Source organism: Chiroxiphia lanceolata, chromosome 26 (genome assembly GCF_009829145.1).
Source record: "Chiroxiphia lanceolata isolate bChiLan1 chromosome 26, bChiLan1.pri, whole genome shotgun sequence".
Taxonomy (NCBI): domain Eukaryota; kingdom Metazoa; phylum Chordata; class Aves; order Passeriformes; family Pipridae; genus Chiroxiphia; species Chiroxiphia lanceolata.
The window spans coordinates 1,116,297-1,132,433 of record NC_045662.1 but is presented as its reverse complement, the minus strand read 5'-3'; the positions used below and the strand labels follow the sequence as shown (position 1 = coordinate 1,132,433).

At 56.7% G+C, this 16,137-nt stretch overlaps 1 protein-coding gene across 1 annotated transcript; it reads right to left on the bottom strand.

The window, feature by feature from the left end:
• Window positions 1–3,443: 3,443 nt before the first annotated feature.
• DBF4B (DBF4 zinc finger B) lies at window positions 3,444–16,116 on the bottom strand. The gene is made up of 12 exons (XM_032711025.1): window positions 15,934–16,116; window positions 13,027–13,218; window positions 11,618–11,668; window positions 10,932–11,001; window positions 10,001–10,071; window positions 9,260–9,296; window positions 7,312–7,357; window positions 6,385–6,501; window positions 6,083–6,203; window positions 5,293–5,402; window positions 3,936–4,773; window positions 3,444–3,749 (listed from the first exon to the last, which is right to left on the bottom strand). Exons 1-12 carry the CDS (start codon window positions 16,048–16,050, stop codon window positions 3,444–3,446), a joined length of 2,076 nt encoding a protein of 691 aa, XP_032566916.1. The 5' UTR covers window positions 16,051–16,116.
• Between the last annotated feature and the right edge of the window lie 21 nt (window positions 16,117–16,137).

Below are 16,137 nucleotides of genomic sequence, written 5' to 3'. Positions count from 1 at the left end.
TGGTCCCGGGTCTGGTGCAGATTTTGGCTGTGGGAGCCCAGCCCTGGAGCCAAGGGGGGTCCCAGGGGAGGGTGCTGAGACCAGGGGTGCTGGTGCCCACGGCAGTGGGGGCACAGGGCAGTTCTGGCCCATCCCCAGTGCGTGGGCAATATCACCTCAGGAAGCACCCGAGCCAAGACCCCCCTACGAGTTGCTCTGATTTCAGGGGATGCTGCAAGGCTATATACCCCCTGGGGATAATGAAACAATTTTTGGAGAGAGAAGCCCCAAATAACTCCTGTTAATTGCAGCTGGGGCGGGGGGGGGGGGTACAGCACCGTGGAAGGTGAAACCCAGCCCGTGGGGGGAGGCAGCACAGCCCCAGGTATCCACAGGAGGGGCCATCCTGGGGGGGAGGAGGGGCTCTGAACCCCAGGTGGTGGATGTTGCTAAAAAGACCAGGCTGGTGGTTTCACTTCACATCCCTCACCCTTCTCCAGGATGACTCACCCCCATTTAGACCTCTTGGGCCCATTTTGTGTTACCACTCCAGCAAGTCCCTCCTGTGCCCCCTGGCATCAGGCTCCAGCCCCCTCCCGGTGCAGTCAGCACTCAGGGGGGCTCCTTGCATCCCCCAGGGGCACCCTCACACCCCCCCTCCTCCCAGCCCCTCCCACGGTGAATCCCGGTGTCCCAGCCCCCAGCCCAGGCTCCAGGGAGCTGTGCCAGTCTCTGTCCCCTCTCCCTCTTTTCCAAGCCCCTGCCTCCAGCCCCCCTGTGCCCGCACCCTTCTCACCCCAGGGCTCCCATGTCCACCTTTGGGTGTCCAGGGGCAGCTCTGCAGCCCAAACCCAAACCATGGGAGCAGCTGCTTTGTCTGGCAAGGACGTTCCTGGGGTGTTTTCTGCGCTGAGTTACAAAGGGAGGGTGACACGGGTCCCTCCTGCCCACACCAGAGCCCACCTGGACACTCTCTATACCAGCCCTACCCTGCTTTTTGTCACTTTGGGGCAGAAGGGGGGGGTGGGGGGGCAGAAGGAGGTAGGGGTGTGAGGGAAGGCAGGATGGGGCAGGGAGTGGGGAGGGGGACAAGCCCCGGCCCCGTCCTGTCCCTCCTGAGCTCTGCAGCTCAGCCCGTTTCCATCAGCACGGGCAGAGCTTTAACAAGCAAACCCCACAGCAGCCCGGGCTGGAGGGGGCAGGTTCAGCTCAGCCTGGTTTGAGCAGAGAGGAGCTCTAAGGGTCATGCTCAGACTGGGGGGGCTCAAGGCCCCCCCAGCATCCCCAGTCTGTGGCTGGCACACTCCCCAGCACCAGTGACCCCCAGTGCCTGAGCAGCACCTCGGGGGCAGATGAGACTGGATCAGCCCCACCCCTCCCCCCCTTGACAGCACGGGGCAGGCAGAGCTTCCAAGCTGAGACCTGCTCTTGGACCTTCCTCTTCCTCTGCCCAATGGGAGAAGGAACCTGCAGTGGAGCTGATCCAGCACCTGCTCAGCACCTCAGTAGGTCTGTGACGGTGCCAGCCTGAGGGGGCACAACCTTTCCTGGTGCCCTCCTCACCACCACAGAGACAAAGGGGTGCTTGGCCAGAGAGGGTCTACACCAGGTGACAATGAGCAACCTGGGCTAGTGGAAGGTGTCCCTGCCCGTGACAGGGGGTTGAAGCCAGATGGACTTAAGATTCCTTCCAACCCAAACTATTCCAGGATTTGGTATCTCCAGCCAGCACATCTGACCCAAGGCCTCCAGGGTCCCCAAGCCCTCCAGGGACCCCCACATAAGTCACTGGTCAGGTGAGGAGGGGGCAGGCAGCAATCAGGGCTCCCTCTCCCCTCCGTGGGAGGGCCAGGCTTGGTGAAGGACTATCAGTCACTCCCCTGCTGATCTCCCAGGGCAGCTCATGGCCTCCTCCATCAAGGAACACTGCCATGAAATATCTCAGTGTCCACACGGGACAACCCAGAGCTCTGAGCCCCAGAGGGCCTGGAGGGGCCATTCCCAGTCACCCAGGACACCCTCTTGGCTGCCAGAGGGGCACAGAGTGGTCACTCCCTAAGGAGGCTGACCACACCAGGGTGGTGGCTGGTTGGTGCTCCAAGCCCCTCTTGACCTCTCTCCCAGGAATTACCTTCCTGCTGGACAGTCAGTGGCACAGGGACATCTCCATAGCAGAAGCCTGTGCTGGGCAGGGTTCAGCTCCCACAGCAGCTTTGATCAGCCCTTTGTTACCTGTGCAGGGGCTCCAGCAGGTAAAGAACTAGAGTTTGGCTGTTGTACTAAAGGATTTCTCTCAGGAGGAACGTCTGAAGCCTCCTGTCTCCCAAATCTGCTCCCAGCAGGGCTACCTGATCCTGCTGCTCAGGACTTCCTTTGAGCCTTGAGTGAAGGAGGAATGGTTGTCCCTCACTCAGGGACTGAACATCTCCAAGGACAGACAGACCTCAGCTCCTCTGGGTGCCTGGCCTGGGGCACTGCTGGGCCACTGAACAGCTCCTTTTCCCAATCTGCACATGGAAGCCCCTGGGACACACCTGGCACCACAGGAGGGTTGGCTCCCTCCAGTTTGGAACTGCCCTTCAAGAAGGGCTGTCTAAAAGGCTGCTTTTAGACACCCCAGAACCTCCTCCCCTTGGGCCCATGCCCAGGAGAGGTCAACAGGCTCCTTCCAACTGCTCTCCAGTTACTCTACATCCTTCCTTACTGGGGGCCACCCCTGCACTGGCTACAACAGTTTCCCAGAGCTTGCTGACCACATTCCTCTAGCAAACCACACATGGGGTGATGTTCTGTGGCTGGAAACACCACTGCCCAGCACCCACAGACCCCCTCCAGCAAGGCCTCTCTCCACCCCACCTCTGCTGCTGGAAGTTTCACAGAATTTGGCTGTGCTTTGGCCACCAGACACATTCCAGTGTATGGCAGAGCAGGATCTCACCTTCCACTTTATTACAAAGTTTAAAAGTTTGCTAAAAAACACCAAACAAACCATGTTAAAACCACGTGAAAAACATCTGTAAATTCTCAAAGACAAACCCCCCAAACCATGTGAGGAGCAAAAATCTCACCCCCATGACCCTCCCCTCCCAAGTCTTGGCACCTGCTTTCACTCTTGAAGGGCAAAGAACATATTCCTGCTGAAGAGAGACTTCCAGAGGGACCACTGTGTCAGCAGCTCCATGAGGAGCTAGAGGAAGCTGCTGGCTCTAAACATGGTTAGCAGAGAGGAGGGAAGATCCCAGCCCAGAACACAGCCAGGGACAGTGAAGACACTGTATCCCCACCAGTTCCCAAGAGGAGAAGGAAGTGTCCAGGCTGCTGGTGGTGCCGACTTCATGCTGACGGTCCTCACTCCAGATCTTGGATGTGCTTCCTGGTCCTGACATGGAGGCTGGCTTGGCCAAATCCCTTTCCAGCCCCTTCTCATCTCCCACTTTGGTCCAGAGAGCAGCCAGGAGGTGGTTTTAGCTCGTCCAGCTGCCACAAAATGTCTCAAATACAGGGAAAGGGGCTCCTCTGGTGTCCGTGCAGCAGGTCCGGCAGTTCCCGCTCTCCTGGCCCGCCCAGCCCGGCTCCAGGTCCCGCCAGAGCACCGAGCACAGCCGGGACTCGTACCCGCTGTCCCTGCCCCTGCCGTGTGTCCTCTGGAGCACGTCCCTGTCCACAGCTGGGATCCTGCTGCCCTGGACACCCGTTGGCAGGGGGAGCAGCTGCACATCCCACTCTGACTCGGAGGAGCTCCTGCCGGCGCCGGGAGCAGCCCGTGTGCTCTGGGCAGGAGGGGGAAGGAGCCCAGGGCACGATGCCCGCTCTGTGCTGTGCCTGGGGAGCTCAGGAGCTTCGGGGGCTGCTTTTTCTGCTGCCCTGACACAGACTGAGCAGCAACATCTGGCCCCAGCCCCGGGCGGTGTGGGAGAGGGCGGGCGGCCAGCGGGGCAGCTGCTCCTGCTGCTCACTGTGCTCTCCAGATCCAGGCTGCTCCCATTCCCGGGGGTGGCACCATCCCCTTGGAGCTGCTGCCCTTGGGATCTCACACTCGCCCCGCTCCAGCCACGTTCGCTGACGGTGCCGGCTGGAGCAGCTCCTGCAGGATCCACAGCTCCCAGGGATCCCGGGTCCCCAGGGCTCCTGCCCAGGCACGGATCCAAAGCCAGGGAGCCACGAGGTCTGCTGCAGAGCTGTGTCACACCGGGCAGGCCTGGCTCAGACATCTGCCCTGCACCCTGTGCCCCCAGCCCACCATGCACCGGGTCCTCCTGCTCCCCCTGCTCCAGCCTGGGCCTCTTCCCCACCTGGCAGCTCTGGCTGGGGGACAGCAGGCGCTTCCTGGGGACAGGCAGTGCCTCTGGGGGGTGGCTCACAGACCCAGGCAATTGCTGGCCATGAGGTTCAGATGCAGGAGCAACTGCCTGTGTGACAGGAGCAGCCCCTGCACAGGATCCCCAGCCCGGGGCAGGGGCCGAACCCAGACCTGCACCCCCCAGCCCAGCCCCCTCCGTGGTGCCAGGGACAGCACAGACCCCTCCCCTGAGCTCTGCTCCCCTAGGCAGCCCTGCAGAGCTGTGTTCTGACAGCCCCCCTCCTTCTCTGGGATCTCTGGCCCTGTCCCCAGGCAGGCAGGGGGAACATCCCTTGATCTTCAGGTCGTGATCCTGCTCCATATCCATTACCAGTTCCACAGCACCCTGCTCTGGTTGCTCCCCTTCCTTTCCCAGCTCTGTCAGCATTTCCACTCCTCCAGTACCATGTGCTTGAGGCACTAAATGTTCATCTGCCAGGCAGGGCTGTGGCACCCTGAGAAGAACCATCAGTTAATGCTCATCCAGGCCCAGCAACACCCTCCCCCAGCGAGACGAGGCCTCTCCTGCAGCACAGGGTGTTTGCAGCCCTTGCTCAGGAGCAGGGGAGGAACTTCAGCCTGGTGAGGCTCAGCAGTGACACTGCTGCTGGCAGGGGAGATGGGCAGCATGAGGGATCTCAGCCTCCCCACAGGCCAGGGCTTGGGCACAGGGCTGCTACAGAGCCCTGGGGTTTGTGTCAGACATTGGGACAGAAGGGGTGGGCTCAGCTGCCCTTTTGTAGTTTAGGAGGCACTAGAAGTCCATGGGGAGTTCCCTGAAGCAGAAAACTCATGGAAATGCAAGAACAGCTCCCATGGCTTGTCTAAGCTTTGCCTGGCAGGTCCAGGTTGGTCCTGCTGCAGCCTCTGCTCTGGCTGCCCAATTCCCTGGCACAGGGACCCCATTCCCATGAGTGTGCCATGCACCATCTTGCTGTTTTGGGCTCCAGGAGTTACCAGACCCCCAGACTTACCTGTCTGAGCACTGCATGAAGCTGCTGGTGATCTGTGAGATGACATGATCCACGGGGATGTACTGGGAGTCATCCTGGGCAAAGCGCTGGTGCCGGGGGCTCTGGAGGTGCTGGAGGGGGGCAGAGGCCCTTTAGCAACATTTAAAGCTTTCCCAGGAGGGGAATTTGCAGTAACAGGCACTTCCCACAGCCCCTCCCACAGACTAGAGGGCAAACTAGAGCCATTGTTTGGGAGCAGGTTTGGACCCCTTGGCCACACTGTCCCCCCTGGCTGTGTGGGGGTCCCATTCCCAGACACCCCTGGATGAGGAGGCTGTGTCCACACCCAACAGCAGCCACAGCCTCCCCAGCAGCAGGGAAGACAGACTCCAACAAGACTGTCTGTCAATGAAGGCTGGGCTCTGAAAGTCACCTTATTTGGCACCTTCCAGGAGATAAAAAACCCTTTTCCCAACTTTTAAAACTGCCTGTGCCCCATGACTGCCATGGAACAGGCTCCTCACCTTATGGATCAGGGAACAGGATGATTCTTGAGGCTCTCCCAGCCCAAGAGATGAGCATGTCATGCTCCAATCTTCAAAAACAGTGTGCCCAGACCAGGTCAGAGCAGAGATATACCATGTTCCCATCTACAAGGCAGATCCTACTGGCTACCACAAGGGATACAACCTGGATACAACGGTTCCTTCTGAAGGAGTTCATGGTGCTAACGGGCATGACATGATTGACAAAAGCCACTGAATGACCCCCATAACTTTGGCAAGGAATTGGATGCCAGGGGAACCTTTACCTTGTGCAGCTCTTCGAAGGTCTCCTGGCAGCACTCACAGAATCCCCTCCGTTTCCTGGGCACCGGGGTGGAGCAGGGGCTCTTCCCTCCGTCACTGCGCAGGGCACGGCCTCCTGCCCCCCTGGGAGGGACAGCAAAGGTCACCCTGCCCTGGCAGCACCAGCAGGGACTGTGCTGCCTCTGAACCCAGCACAGGGCTCCCTGTGCCCACATCCAGAAGGCAGCAGGTTCCCAGATCCCAGGAATCATCAGTGAGACGGAGAGTTGGGTTAAAAACTTGCGCAGAAGGAGCTACATCTTACCTGGCTTGGCAGGAATTCGAGAGGCTTTTCAGAGGCTCAAATGGGCTGGAGCTTTTGGGAGCCAGGAAGTTCAGGTCAGGAAAGCTTTGGAACTGGTGATGGAAGGGCCGGAATTGCCTGAAAGCAGCAGATCAGGACATCAGTCTCCTGGCAGGGACAGCTTGGTCACAGAGCTGTGCCCCCCACAGAGGGGCTCAAGGTGCTGTCCCATTTATGAAGAGACATTGCTCATTGCTCTCCTCTGGATGTGCCAGAACTGCCCTTTCTTAAATGAGATTCCCAGTAACGGCCCTGATGGGGCATGTTCTGGACAGGAGGCAGGTTTGCCTGCCCAGCCAAACCCCACCTTTTGCCCCGGGGCACAGCAGGGCAGCATCTCCAGCTACAGCAGCACGGGATGGTTTTGGTTCCCAGACCACATCTCTCCCCTCACACTTCAGTGCATGCACCACATAAAACTGAATATTTGACTCTGAGCTGCCCCAAGTGTTGCCTTCAGGATAATTAATTGGCCCAGTGGATACTGTTAGAGTTACAGGCTTGTCAGAAACACCACAGGATCAGGTCCCCTGTGCTGAGGGCTGTAATCAAGTTACAGGCCCTGACCTCCTGTGCTTCAATCTCCTTCCTCAATGCACGGGGCTCGAGTGGATTAAGTGACCTGACAAGGATCACACATGGAACCTGAGCAAGGAAGGAAACTGTTGTCAAGTCTCGTTTAACACCTTTTTTCCCCCTGACACACGAGCCACCTGGATTGTTTCTCCAAACTCCACCTGCCTCCCTCTAGGAGAGGGTCAGCTTCCCAGTGTGGAACAGGGTCTGCCCTGTGGGCAGAACAGTCACTGGGAATGAAACCAGTGAAGGATTCCCTCCCTGGGAGCCCCCCAGGTTTTAAGGTATGTTATTTAGAAAGGTCGCATTTACCTGCTCTGGTCTTCAACCTTCAGAAAAGGGGGCTTCAGCCTTCCTCCTAGAGAGAAATGTGGTTAGAAGTTTTCGTGGCCCAATTCCCAACTTAGTCACTCATTTCCCAACAGAACTGGGCTACAGAGCTGAGCTCATCAGAACTTCTGACACTGGTGAATGCCAAGTGATGGCTGAGCACAGCTAAACCAGCTCTTTGGGTGATTCTTCAACAGCCCTCAGAGTGTGCAGTGGGGGGACCAAACCCCAAAGCAGCCCAACAATGGGACATGCCCACCTTTGGAAAAGCAACCAGCCAACTCTCACACCCTTAATGCCTCCCCAGCCTTACACTGGCCCAACCTGAGCCTTCTGACTCGAGCCCTAAGAACTGTCACATCCTCTCCTCGATGTGGCCACGGCACACGAGGGAGGAGGTCACCAGCAACAAACTGCAGCAGCAGCACAAGCTCAGAGCTCTGCACCAACCTTCCCTCACCTTTTCCTCCACCCACCCTGACACAAGATCCTGGAGCTCAAACCAGCTCAGGCCAGGAAAGCAGTAAGAGCTTCTGGAGACAAACCAAGGTGCTGCACAGCCAAGCCTGGCACCAGAATACTACTCGAGAGCAGAATCTGGCCTTCACTCGTCCCTGAGGAGGGCAAACAGCAGCTTTGCTTCCTACAGAGCCGTAAAATGCATGAAGGGAGCAGAAGAGCAGTGCATTGAGGGAAAAGGTTTTCAGAGCCAGGTTGGGGGGAGAAGATCCCAGGTCCCTCCTGCCCCACAGGTATGTTCCTCTCACAAGTGATAACATTACTCACCTTGGAAACCGGAGTACTGACCTGCCTAAGAAACAAATAAGCCCCAAGGTGTTCCCAGAGGGAGTCTGCCTGACCCTGAAACCAAGCCTCTCCTGCCTCCCTTGCCGCCTGTGAAGGGCGAGGAGGTTTGTTTTCTCATGATCCTGGCACTCAGAGCTATTTTTTCCAGAGATATTTCACCCTCCTTCCCCAGAAAGGCTGAGCCCACCTGTCCTCACCAGCAGTTCCTCAAGCCTCACCCTCTACTTGCATTAAATGTGCTGCTACGTCACCCCAGCAGCTATTTCAGTGCTGGATCGAGTTTTTTCTGCGTAAATGCTGCCAAATGCTCAGCACTTCTGAGGGTGAGGCCGTGTTGAGGTCCCAGCTCCAGCTCAGGCGGGTGCACAGGCCCGAGCAAACAGCTCTGCTGTCACTGTGAGTCCCCAGGTCAGGCTCAGAGTGTGCCACAGCTCAGAGCCTGCAGCACAATCTGCCTTATCCAACAGCTTCTCCAGCCTTTTTTCAGCACCTTCTCCCCACCCCAAACTGGGAAATAACCTCCCAGGTGTCACACACACAATCCAGGTTGGAGGCTGCTCCGAGACGTTCCCCTGCGTTCGCTCTCCAGCGCGGAGTCACACACGGCCCAGATGAACTGACGTCAGCAGTGCCAATCTCAGCCCCACAATTGGCTCTGGTCTAATTGCAGATGAGGACCTGGTTGTTCCCCCCTCCCTCCTCCCTTTGGAAGCGTTCTCCCAGGATTGGTGTCTCAGCAGCACATCTCATCCCAACAGCAGTGAGTGGGCTGGAGGAACACACTCTCCTCTGTAAGGATGCATTATATTCCTCGAAACCTCCTCTGAGCTGCTGGATTCAGTGTGCAATAACACGGTTCTCAGGTGCCTCAGGATTCTGGGAGCTGGCAGAAAAGGGTTTACGGGATTTTTAAGAACACTGCCCCGAAATCAAAGGTCCTCAGCTGTGGCTGCAGCCACTCCCACTCCGACAAGGAGTAACAGAACCCCTTCAAGGCAAACTGCCATAACAGTTGGCATATTTTGGGATTGCTGAAGCTTCAGATGGATTTCAAATTCTAAATGAGGCTTCTGCAAGCAGTTCCACATCTGAGCACAAACAGGAGCACAACTTCCAGGCCTACCTTTGTGAATTTTGGATCCAGAGGCAAGGCATTTCCCCTGGAGGAGAAAGGGACACATTTAGCATGGGAACAGCACAGGCAGAGCTGCAGTTCCTCATCCCAGACCAGCAGCAGCCTCACCCACCATCCCAGAGCTCCTGCATCACCACCCAGAACACCTCCCCTCATTTTGTCTCCCAAGTTACCCAGACTTAGCCTTGCATCCCACTCTCCCCCTGACCTCCCCAAGGCATTAAAAATCCTTCAGGAAGCCAGTTTACCAGCCACATCACCTCCTTATTTTGCTTTGCTTGTGTGTGTGGCTGTTGCTTTCCCTATTAAATCATCTCTATCTCAATCCATGAGTTCTCTCAGTTTTTCCTCTCCCAGTTCTCTCCCAATCCCACCTGGGGGGATGAGAGTGACTCTGTGGAGTCAAGTTGCCATTTGAGGTTGGAAGATGACAAACCCTTCGTCCCTTGTGAGCCAAAATCAGGATTAGCTGTGCTACAGATGTTAATAGTTATCAAACAGCTGCCTCATTCTCATCTGACTTTATCCCCAACTTTATAAAAGGAAAAGTTCTTTGAATTTTGTCATCTCCCTCATCAAACAGAAGCACCAGATTGCCCAGTGCTGGACGGGATCCAGCACTCGGATCACCCTCCTGACTGGCCCATTGGCACTGGAGGAGCTACAAGGATTTTTCAGAGCTACCCAGGGGCCGAGAGCTCCCGAAATTGGCCGGAGTTAAGTTGTTACCTCCGCCTTCTGGCAGCGTTTCCTCACTCCCGAGATGGCTTCCAGCAGCTGCTGGGCATAGGACAACATTTCTGTGCAGGTGGGATGTCAAGGAGCCAGAGCTCAGCAAGGGCAGGGAGCTGTTCCCCTCTCACTCAGCACAGTCGCCCACGGCACTGGGAATGCTGGAGCCTGAAGCCCTGGCAGAGAATCCATCCCCCACCCAGGGAACTGGCCCAAGATGAAGCCAAGAGACACTTTGAGGGACAGCCCCCCCTTTGCTCTCTGACAGAGCTGGAGGCTGTGGGGCTCTGCAGAGAGCAGACAGTGGCAGGGGTTTGCAGCACGGAGAGCAGCCTCAGGTCTGCCAGCCTTGCCAGGCTCTGTGGCTCAGCAGAGCTCAGGGACAGGGCAGCAGCGCCTGCACCATGCTCCAGACAGGCTGTATGTCACTGTCACCAGACACTCAGGAACCTTTTACTCCAGACCTATTATTAGAACCAGAGTCCCACCATCTGTCTTTCCCATCACCCCCTCCCCATCCATCACAGGGACAGGGAGAGCCTTCCAGCACAGGCCCTCAAACACCAGCACTGCCTAATTAAAACCGACCAAACCCTGCCCTTATCGTGATCTGTGCTTCCAGGTTAATTAGTAAAAATGGTCTTTTTGGAGCAAATTGATGCACTGACCGAGCTATCAACATTTTCTAATGTTACAGGTTCAGTACATGAGGATGTACCCCATGTTTGCTGCTTACAGGGGGATGTTCTGTACACAAAATTAACCTGCTGTTGGGGGGCAGACCCAGCCTCAGCCAGCATGGCATCAGCCCAGTATATTTGCTTGCAGCCTCTCCCTTCTGTTCCACACTCCTGACATCACTCCTGCTCCACCTGTCTCACAGATCCCTGATTTCCAAGAGCCTCGTTCCACCCCCAGTTAAGGATACCATCCACGTGCAGGATCTGGACTCCCCACAGGCGAGCGTTGGCGAGGATGCTGCTGCCACTGCAGGTGTCCTGCACAGAGAGGGTTGGCAAAGCACAGCTCAGAGCAGGGACATGTGCAGCTCTAAATTGAGCTTAGACTTAGGGGTTTTTTTCCCTGCTGCCCAACTGACAGACCACTGCATAGCTGTTATTAAAATCAGGGCACAGCAGAAAAGGTTTGAACTCATGCTTTATCAATCCCAAATTAACAGCAGCACCTGGGGCAAATTTTTAATCCCTGTTACAGCATGAGCTTCTAAGTGGGCACTGAGATTGTTTTGGAGTGACATCAGGGAAAGGACTGCAGGGAGCCTTTTGTCCCAGCTATGTGGCTTTAATTCTTTTTAGGCTAAAAATTCATCTAACAATAATTCTCTTGTCCTGAGCACCCAGATTGCTGGGACAGGCCTCAGAGGTTGGATGTCACCCATCCAGGACGGATGGCACAGCTCCACGAGGAGCAGTGACAGGAGGATTACACAACATTCTGCAGGCCACAAGCAACCGCTCCGTGCCTTTCCTGGCCCCAGGATGTGCCCTGTCAGCAGGGCAGGGGCTCTGCAGGAGGGCTGGCACTGGTTCTGCACCGCTCAGCAGAGCTCTGAGCACACCCCACCTGAGGGGAGCCCGGCCACGTGCTGCTCACCTGGTTCTTCATGGCCTTCTGCAGCAGCTCCTTCCCCCGGCTCAGCAGGGCCTGGAGAGAGGAGACACAGCCCAGGTTATGGCAGTGGGAATGATTCCTGGGGACCCCCCCACGCTGCTGGGGAGCAGGGCCTGGCCAAGGCTCCTCTCACGGGCGGTGGGAATGAGCACTTCCAGGGAGCAAACCCACAGAGCCCCACTGGTTTTGCACTCACAGCACCAGCCAAAGCCTGGAATTATCGACCAGCAGTGAAGGCTCCAGAGTGAGCCAAGAGGAAGCAGTGATTTAGCTTGGAAACTGCTGCTGCATCATGGAATTGTTCAGGCTGGAAAAGCTCTCTAAGGTCATCCAGTCCAACCATTCCTGCAGCACTGCCAAGGCCACCACTAACCCATGTCCCCAAGTGCCACATCCACACAGCTTTTAAATCCCTCCAGGGATGAGGACTCCACCACTGCCCTGGGCAGCCTGTTTCAAGGCCTGAACACCCTTTCAGTGGAGAAATTTTCCCAAATATCCAGCCTGAACCTCTCCTGGCACAACTTGGGGCCATTCGGTCTTGTCCTGTCACTTATTACCTGGGAGAAGGAACTGACCCCCACCTGGTTCCACCCTCTGTCAGGGAGTTGAACAAGTAAGATCCCCCCTGAGCCTCCTTTTCTCCAGGTATCCCAGCATGCTGGCCAGGGTTAGGAACATTCTCGCTTCCCTTCCTGGGAACAGAGTCTCATTGGCAAGCCAGTGGGCTCAAACCAGTTCAGCTCTTGGTAAGACAAGGGGACAGTGCTGTGAGCAAGGGCAGGGACAAACACTGGGTGCAGCCCCTGAGGCTCAGGTTTCTCACTGCAGGGGGTCCAGCTCCAGGCTGGCAGAGATGCCCCGGGCCTGGAGTGGGGCAGCAGCCTCTCCCCAGTCACAGCTTCCAGCAGACTCCACTTTCCAAGAAGGATGTTGGCGTTTGGCCTCAAGCACTGCCGAGCAGAAAGCCCAGCTCTGACAGGGTAAACAAGATCCAGAAAAACCCCTTGTTGGAGGAGATCCCTTGTGGATCTCCTCCCAGGTTACAGTGGCCTTGCCCTGTGTCTGTGAATACACATCCACAGCCTGCAATGGTTTTATCTGGTCAACAGTTCTCTGGTTTCTCCAGCCACACCTTCCCTGGGGAAGCCAGCCAAGCCCTCCATTTCCTCTGCCATTCCAGCAGATTTCCTTGATCCCATCCCAAAGCTGTGACATGCACATTTGAGAGGAGAATGATGGCAGATAAAAGGAACATGGATACAAACAGGAACAGCCAGAGCGGGGCAAAAGACCCCAGAGCAGGACTGACTTCAACTCCCAACACTGGTTGTACCTTACAGACCCCTTGGCACGAACTTGGAGGTGGCCAAAGCCTTTACAGCTCTTACAGTGTCTGGTGGCTTCTGGTGAGGTCTGGGTGGGTTCCCTTTGAAGGCAGCAGGCCCTGAGCTCGTGGGTTTGGTGTCTCCTGAAGTTGGGTTGCTCTGCTTCCCATCCCCAGTCCTGGCTCTGTCCCGTTTGGCCTCTTTGTTGCTGGACACCACGTACGTGACTTCTTTGCTGAGGAAGCTCTCGGTCACCTGCAGACACAGAACAGAGAAGCTCTGAAAGTGTCCAACTGTGAGCTGAAAGGGCCCTGCTAAACATAACCACTGCCTCTAGTTTAACCCCACACACACTGAGGGGCTGCTGGAAGCACTCATGCCTACAAGCATTCTTTCCTCCATTCCACACTGCTGTCTCCCAGGAGGAGCAGACACTGTCATGCTCAGGGAGTGCAGGCCCTGGACATGCACAGCAGAGTCACCAGAACCTCCAGATCCAGACACCCACGACTGTCCACCATCACCTACTCCTCAAGCAGTGGTTTCAGAAAAAGGCAATAGTTGAGAAAAAGGCCCTGGACATTGTGGGTCAGGGTGGAGGAGCTCTGTCCTCAGGAGAACAGGATGTGTTTTAGCAAAATAAAGGAGAAAGGGAACAGCTGGTACGAGCAGCTCCACACAGAACAGGGCAGGAGGGAACCAGAACACACACAGTTGCTACCAGTCCAAGGAAGAGCTGGAAACCAGAAGTTAGGACACTAATGGTATTATAAGGCCATAATGACTTGGCTTCTCAGAAGCTGAGCAGAAGGCAGACACTAACACATGGGTATGAGGCCTCCAGGAAGACAAAGATCTGGGCAGTCCAAAACTTCAGCTGCTGAACAAGCTGGTTCTGCTCCTTTACAGAATCCCCATAGATCAAGATCCCAGACCCACCCATGGGAAGTGCCAAAGGGACAGTGGAGGCTGCCCTGCAAGAGTGACCTGTGTTACAGGAGCTCAATGAGGCTGGAAGGACAGAACAGAGGAAATCCCAACATCCTCATCCAAATACCACTCCAGGGTGTCACCAGCCCCGTGCCAAGGTGAAGCTCAAGGAGCCACATGCAAGTCCAAGGCCACAAGATGCCCTTAACTGTGCCCTGAACATCACACAGGACCTGGGCTGGGACAGTGCTGCCAAAGAGGTGCTTCACAGTTGGTGGCTGTGGTGGAGTTGGGTTCAGGATCTCCACAGAAGCAAGAGGAATGAGAACTCCATTCCCTGTGTGCCTCCTTTCAGACAGTGAGGTGAACCAGGATGGTGTTTGATAGGAATCAGAAGGACAAAAGAAGGCTAAAATTATTTCCAAGGGGCAGTTACATGAATAAATAACTGACTGCTGGTTCTCAGACTTGAAGATGCACAACTAGATGAGATGCTGTGAGCAGAGTGTCCCTGAGTGTGGATGGCACAGCCAGGGGAGGGTAGAGACAAACCACCGAGTTCAGGATGGGGGTGCAATTACAAAAAGGGAAAACAGTGCAAGGCACTGCACTTCCCCACGTGTCTGTGCAGCCAACACATGACCTGGCAGCAGATACAGCAGCGACAAGAATGAAGTGAAGATTTCACCTCTGTGTGTACATCAAAGGATTTAAATGTTGGGGTGACATGAGACAATCACCTCAGAGAGACCAAAGAGCTTGAAAACAAATAGTAACAACTGTTAGGACCAGACTGTGCACAATAAAGACACAGAGATGAACCTGATGAAAAACCAGGTACAGCCCCCGTGCTCAGCCCCAGCTCAGGGACTGAGGCGATGCTACTTTGTGAAGGGTCTTGAGAGAGGATATAAGGAATTCATGAGGAATATCAGCGGCAAGGAAGCCTGGAGGCCATGAAGGACGTCACGTGGATCCACTCAAACAACAGCTTCACAGGGAAAAGGGTCCAGATGGTATTTCTGGGAAAGCCATGAGAAAAGCACAAGAGCCTTGGCTGGTGTTTCCCTACTTTTACCCTATGCTGAATTCCATGTGGAAGTCCCACAGCTTCCCTAAAAAATTAAGCTGCCACAGGCTGTTGTGAGCAAGGGGTAGCCAGGTACCAGTTACCATCACCTAAAAGGTGTTCCCCATGTGCAGACAACCAGTTATCACTGACTGGAAGATGCTTCCATCACCAGGTAACCAATTACCATCACCTGGGAGGTGCCCCCACGATTGGGCAACCAGTTCCCACATACTGCCAGGACCAAGTGACCAGTCACCCCTGTCTGGAAGGCACCTCTGAGGCCAGGGAACTTGTTACCACTGTCTGGAAGTTGCTCCCATGGTGGCCACCACCCCCCAGACGGTGCTGGCTGGACCAGGCAGCCCGGGAACCACCGAGAAGCTGGAGGAAGAGGTTTGCACGGAGCTGGTCCCGAGCAGGATGGTGGTACCCAGAGACCCCCGAGGGACCCTCGGGGGGCTGGAGGGCACGGGGATGGAGGGGTGCCATGGACTGAAATGTCGTTAATGTCAAGATCATAGAAAGACGTTTTGTCAAACTGCAAACACGGGGATGGGGGGGACAGGGATGGGGGACGATCTCCCCCCACCTCGAGGGGCTCCGGCTGCCAAGGGACCGGGGAGGGGAACAACACCAAACCACCGGGAAAAGGGAGAAACTCAGAAAAAATTTTTTTAAAAAGAGCAGAGAAAGAAAAGGGGCGAGAAGGGTGGGGGGCCCACCGCAGCCCCCAGCCACTGAGACCCCCGGGGGTCCCGGGAGCGGGGTGAGCGCATCCCGGGGACCCCCCGCCCCCGTCCCCGGGGGACCCTCCAGTCCCGTTCCCCCCCAGCTCCCGGGACCCCCTCTCTCAATCCCGGTTCCCCCTCCCCAGCCACCCCTAGACCCGGGACCCCCCAGTTCCCAGCCCCCCCCGCCCCCGGCCCCCTCCTCGGCTCCGGGACCCGCCGGGTCCGGTCCCCCCTCACCCCGCCGAGCCGCTCGATGGCCTCCGCCAGGTGCCGGGCGCTCCTCCCGCCGGGCAGGTCGAGGTAGAAGGACTGTCCTCGGAGGGGCCGGGCGGCGGCGGGGGCCGGGCCCGCCATTGCGCTCTCAGGGGGGTTCGGTCCCGCCGCCTGTTCGCGTTTAAACTCCGCCGCCCGCCCCGCCCCGCACGGCGGCCGCGCGGGGCC

Coding starts and splice junctions, on each gene's coding strand:
- DBF4B (XM_032711025.1), bottom strand. CDS start 16,050: ATGGCGGGCCCGGCCCCCGCCGCCGCCCGGCCCCTCCGAGGACAGTCC. Junction 11,669..13,026: donor ACCAGAAGCCACCAGACACT/GTAAGAGCTGTA, acceptor TCCTCTCTCCAG/GCCCTGCTGAGCCGGGGGAA. Junction 11,002..11,617: donor AGAAGGCCATGAAGAACCAG/GTGAGCAGCACG, acceptor CTCTCTGTGCAG/GACACCTGCAGTGGCAGCAG.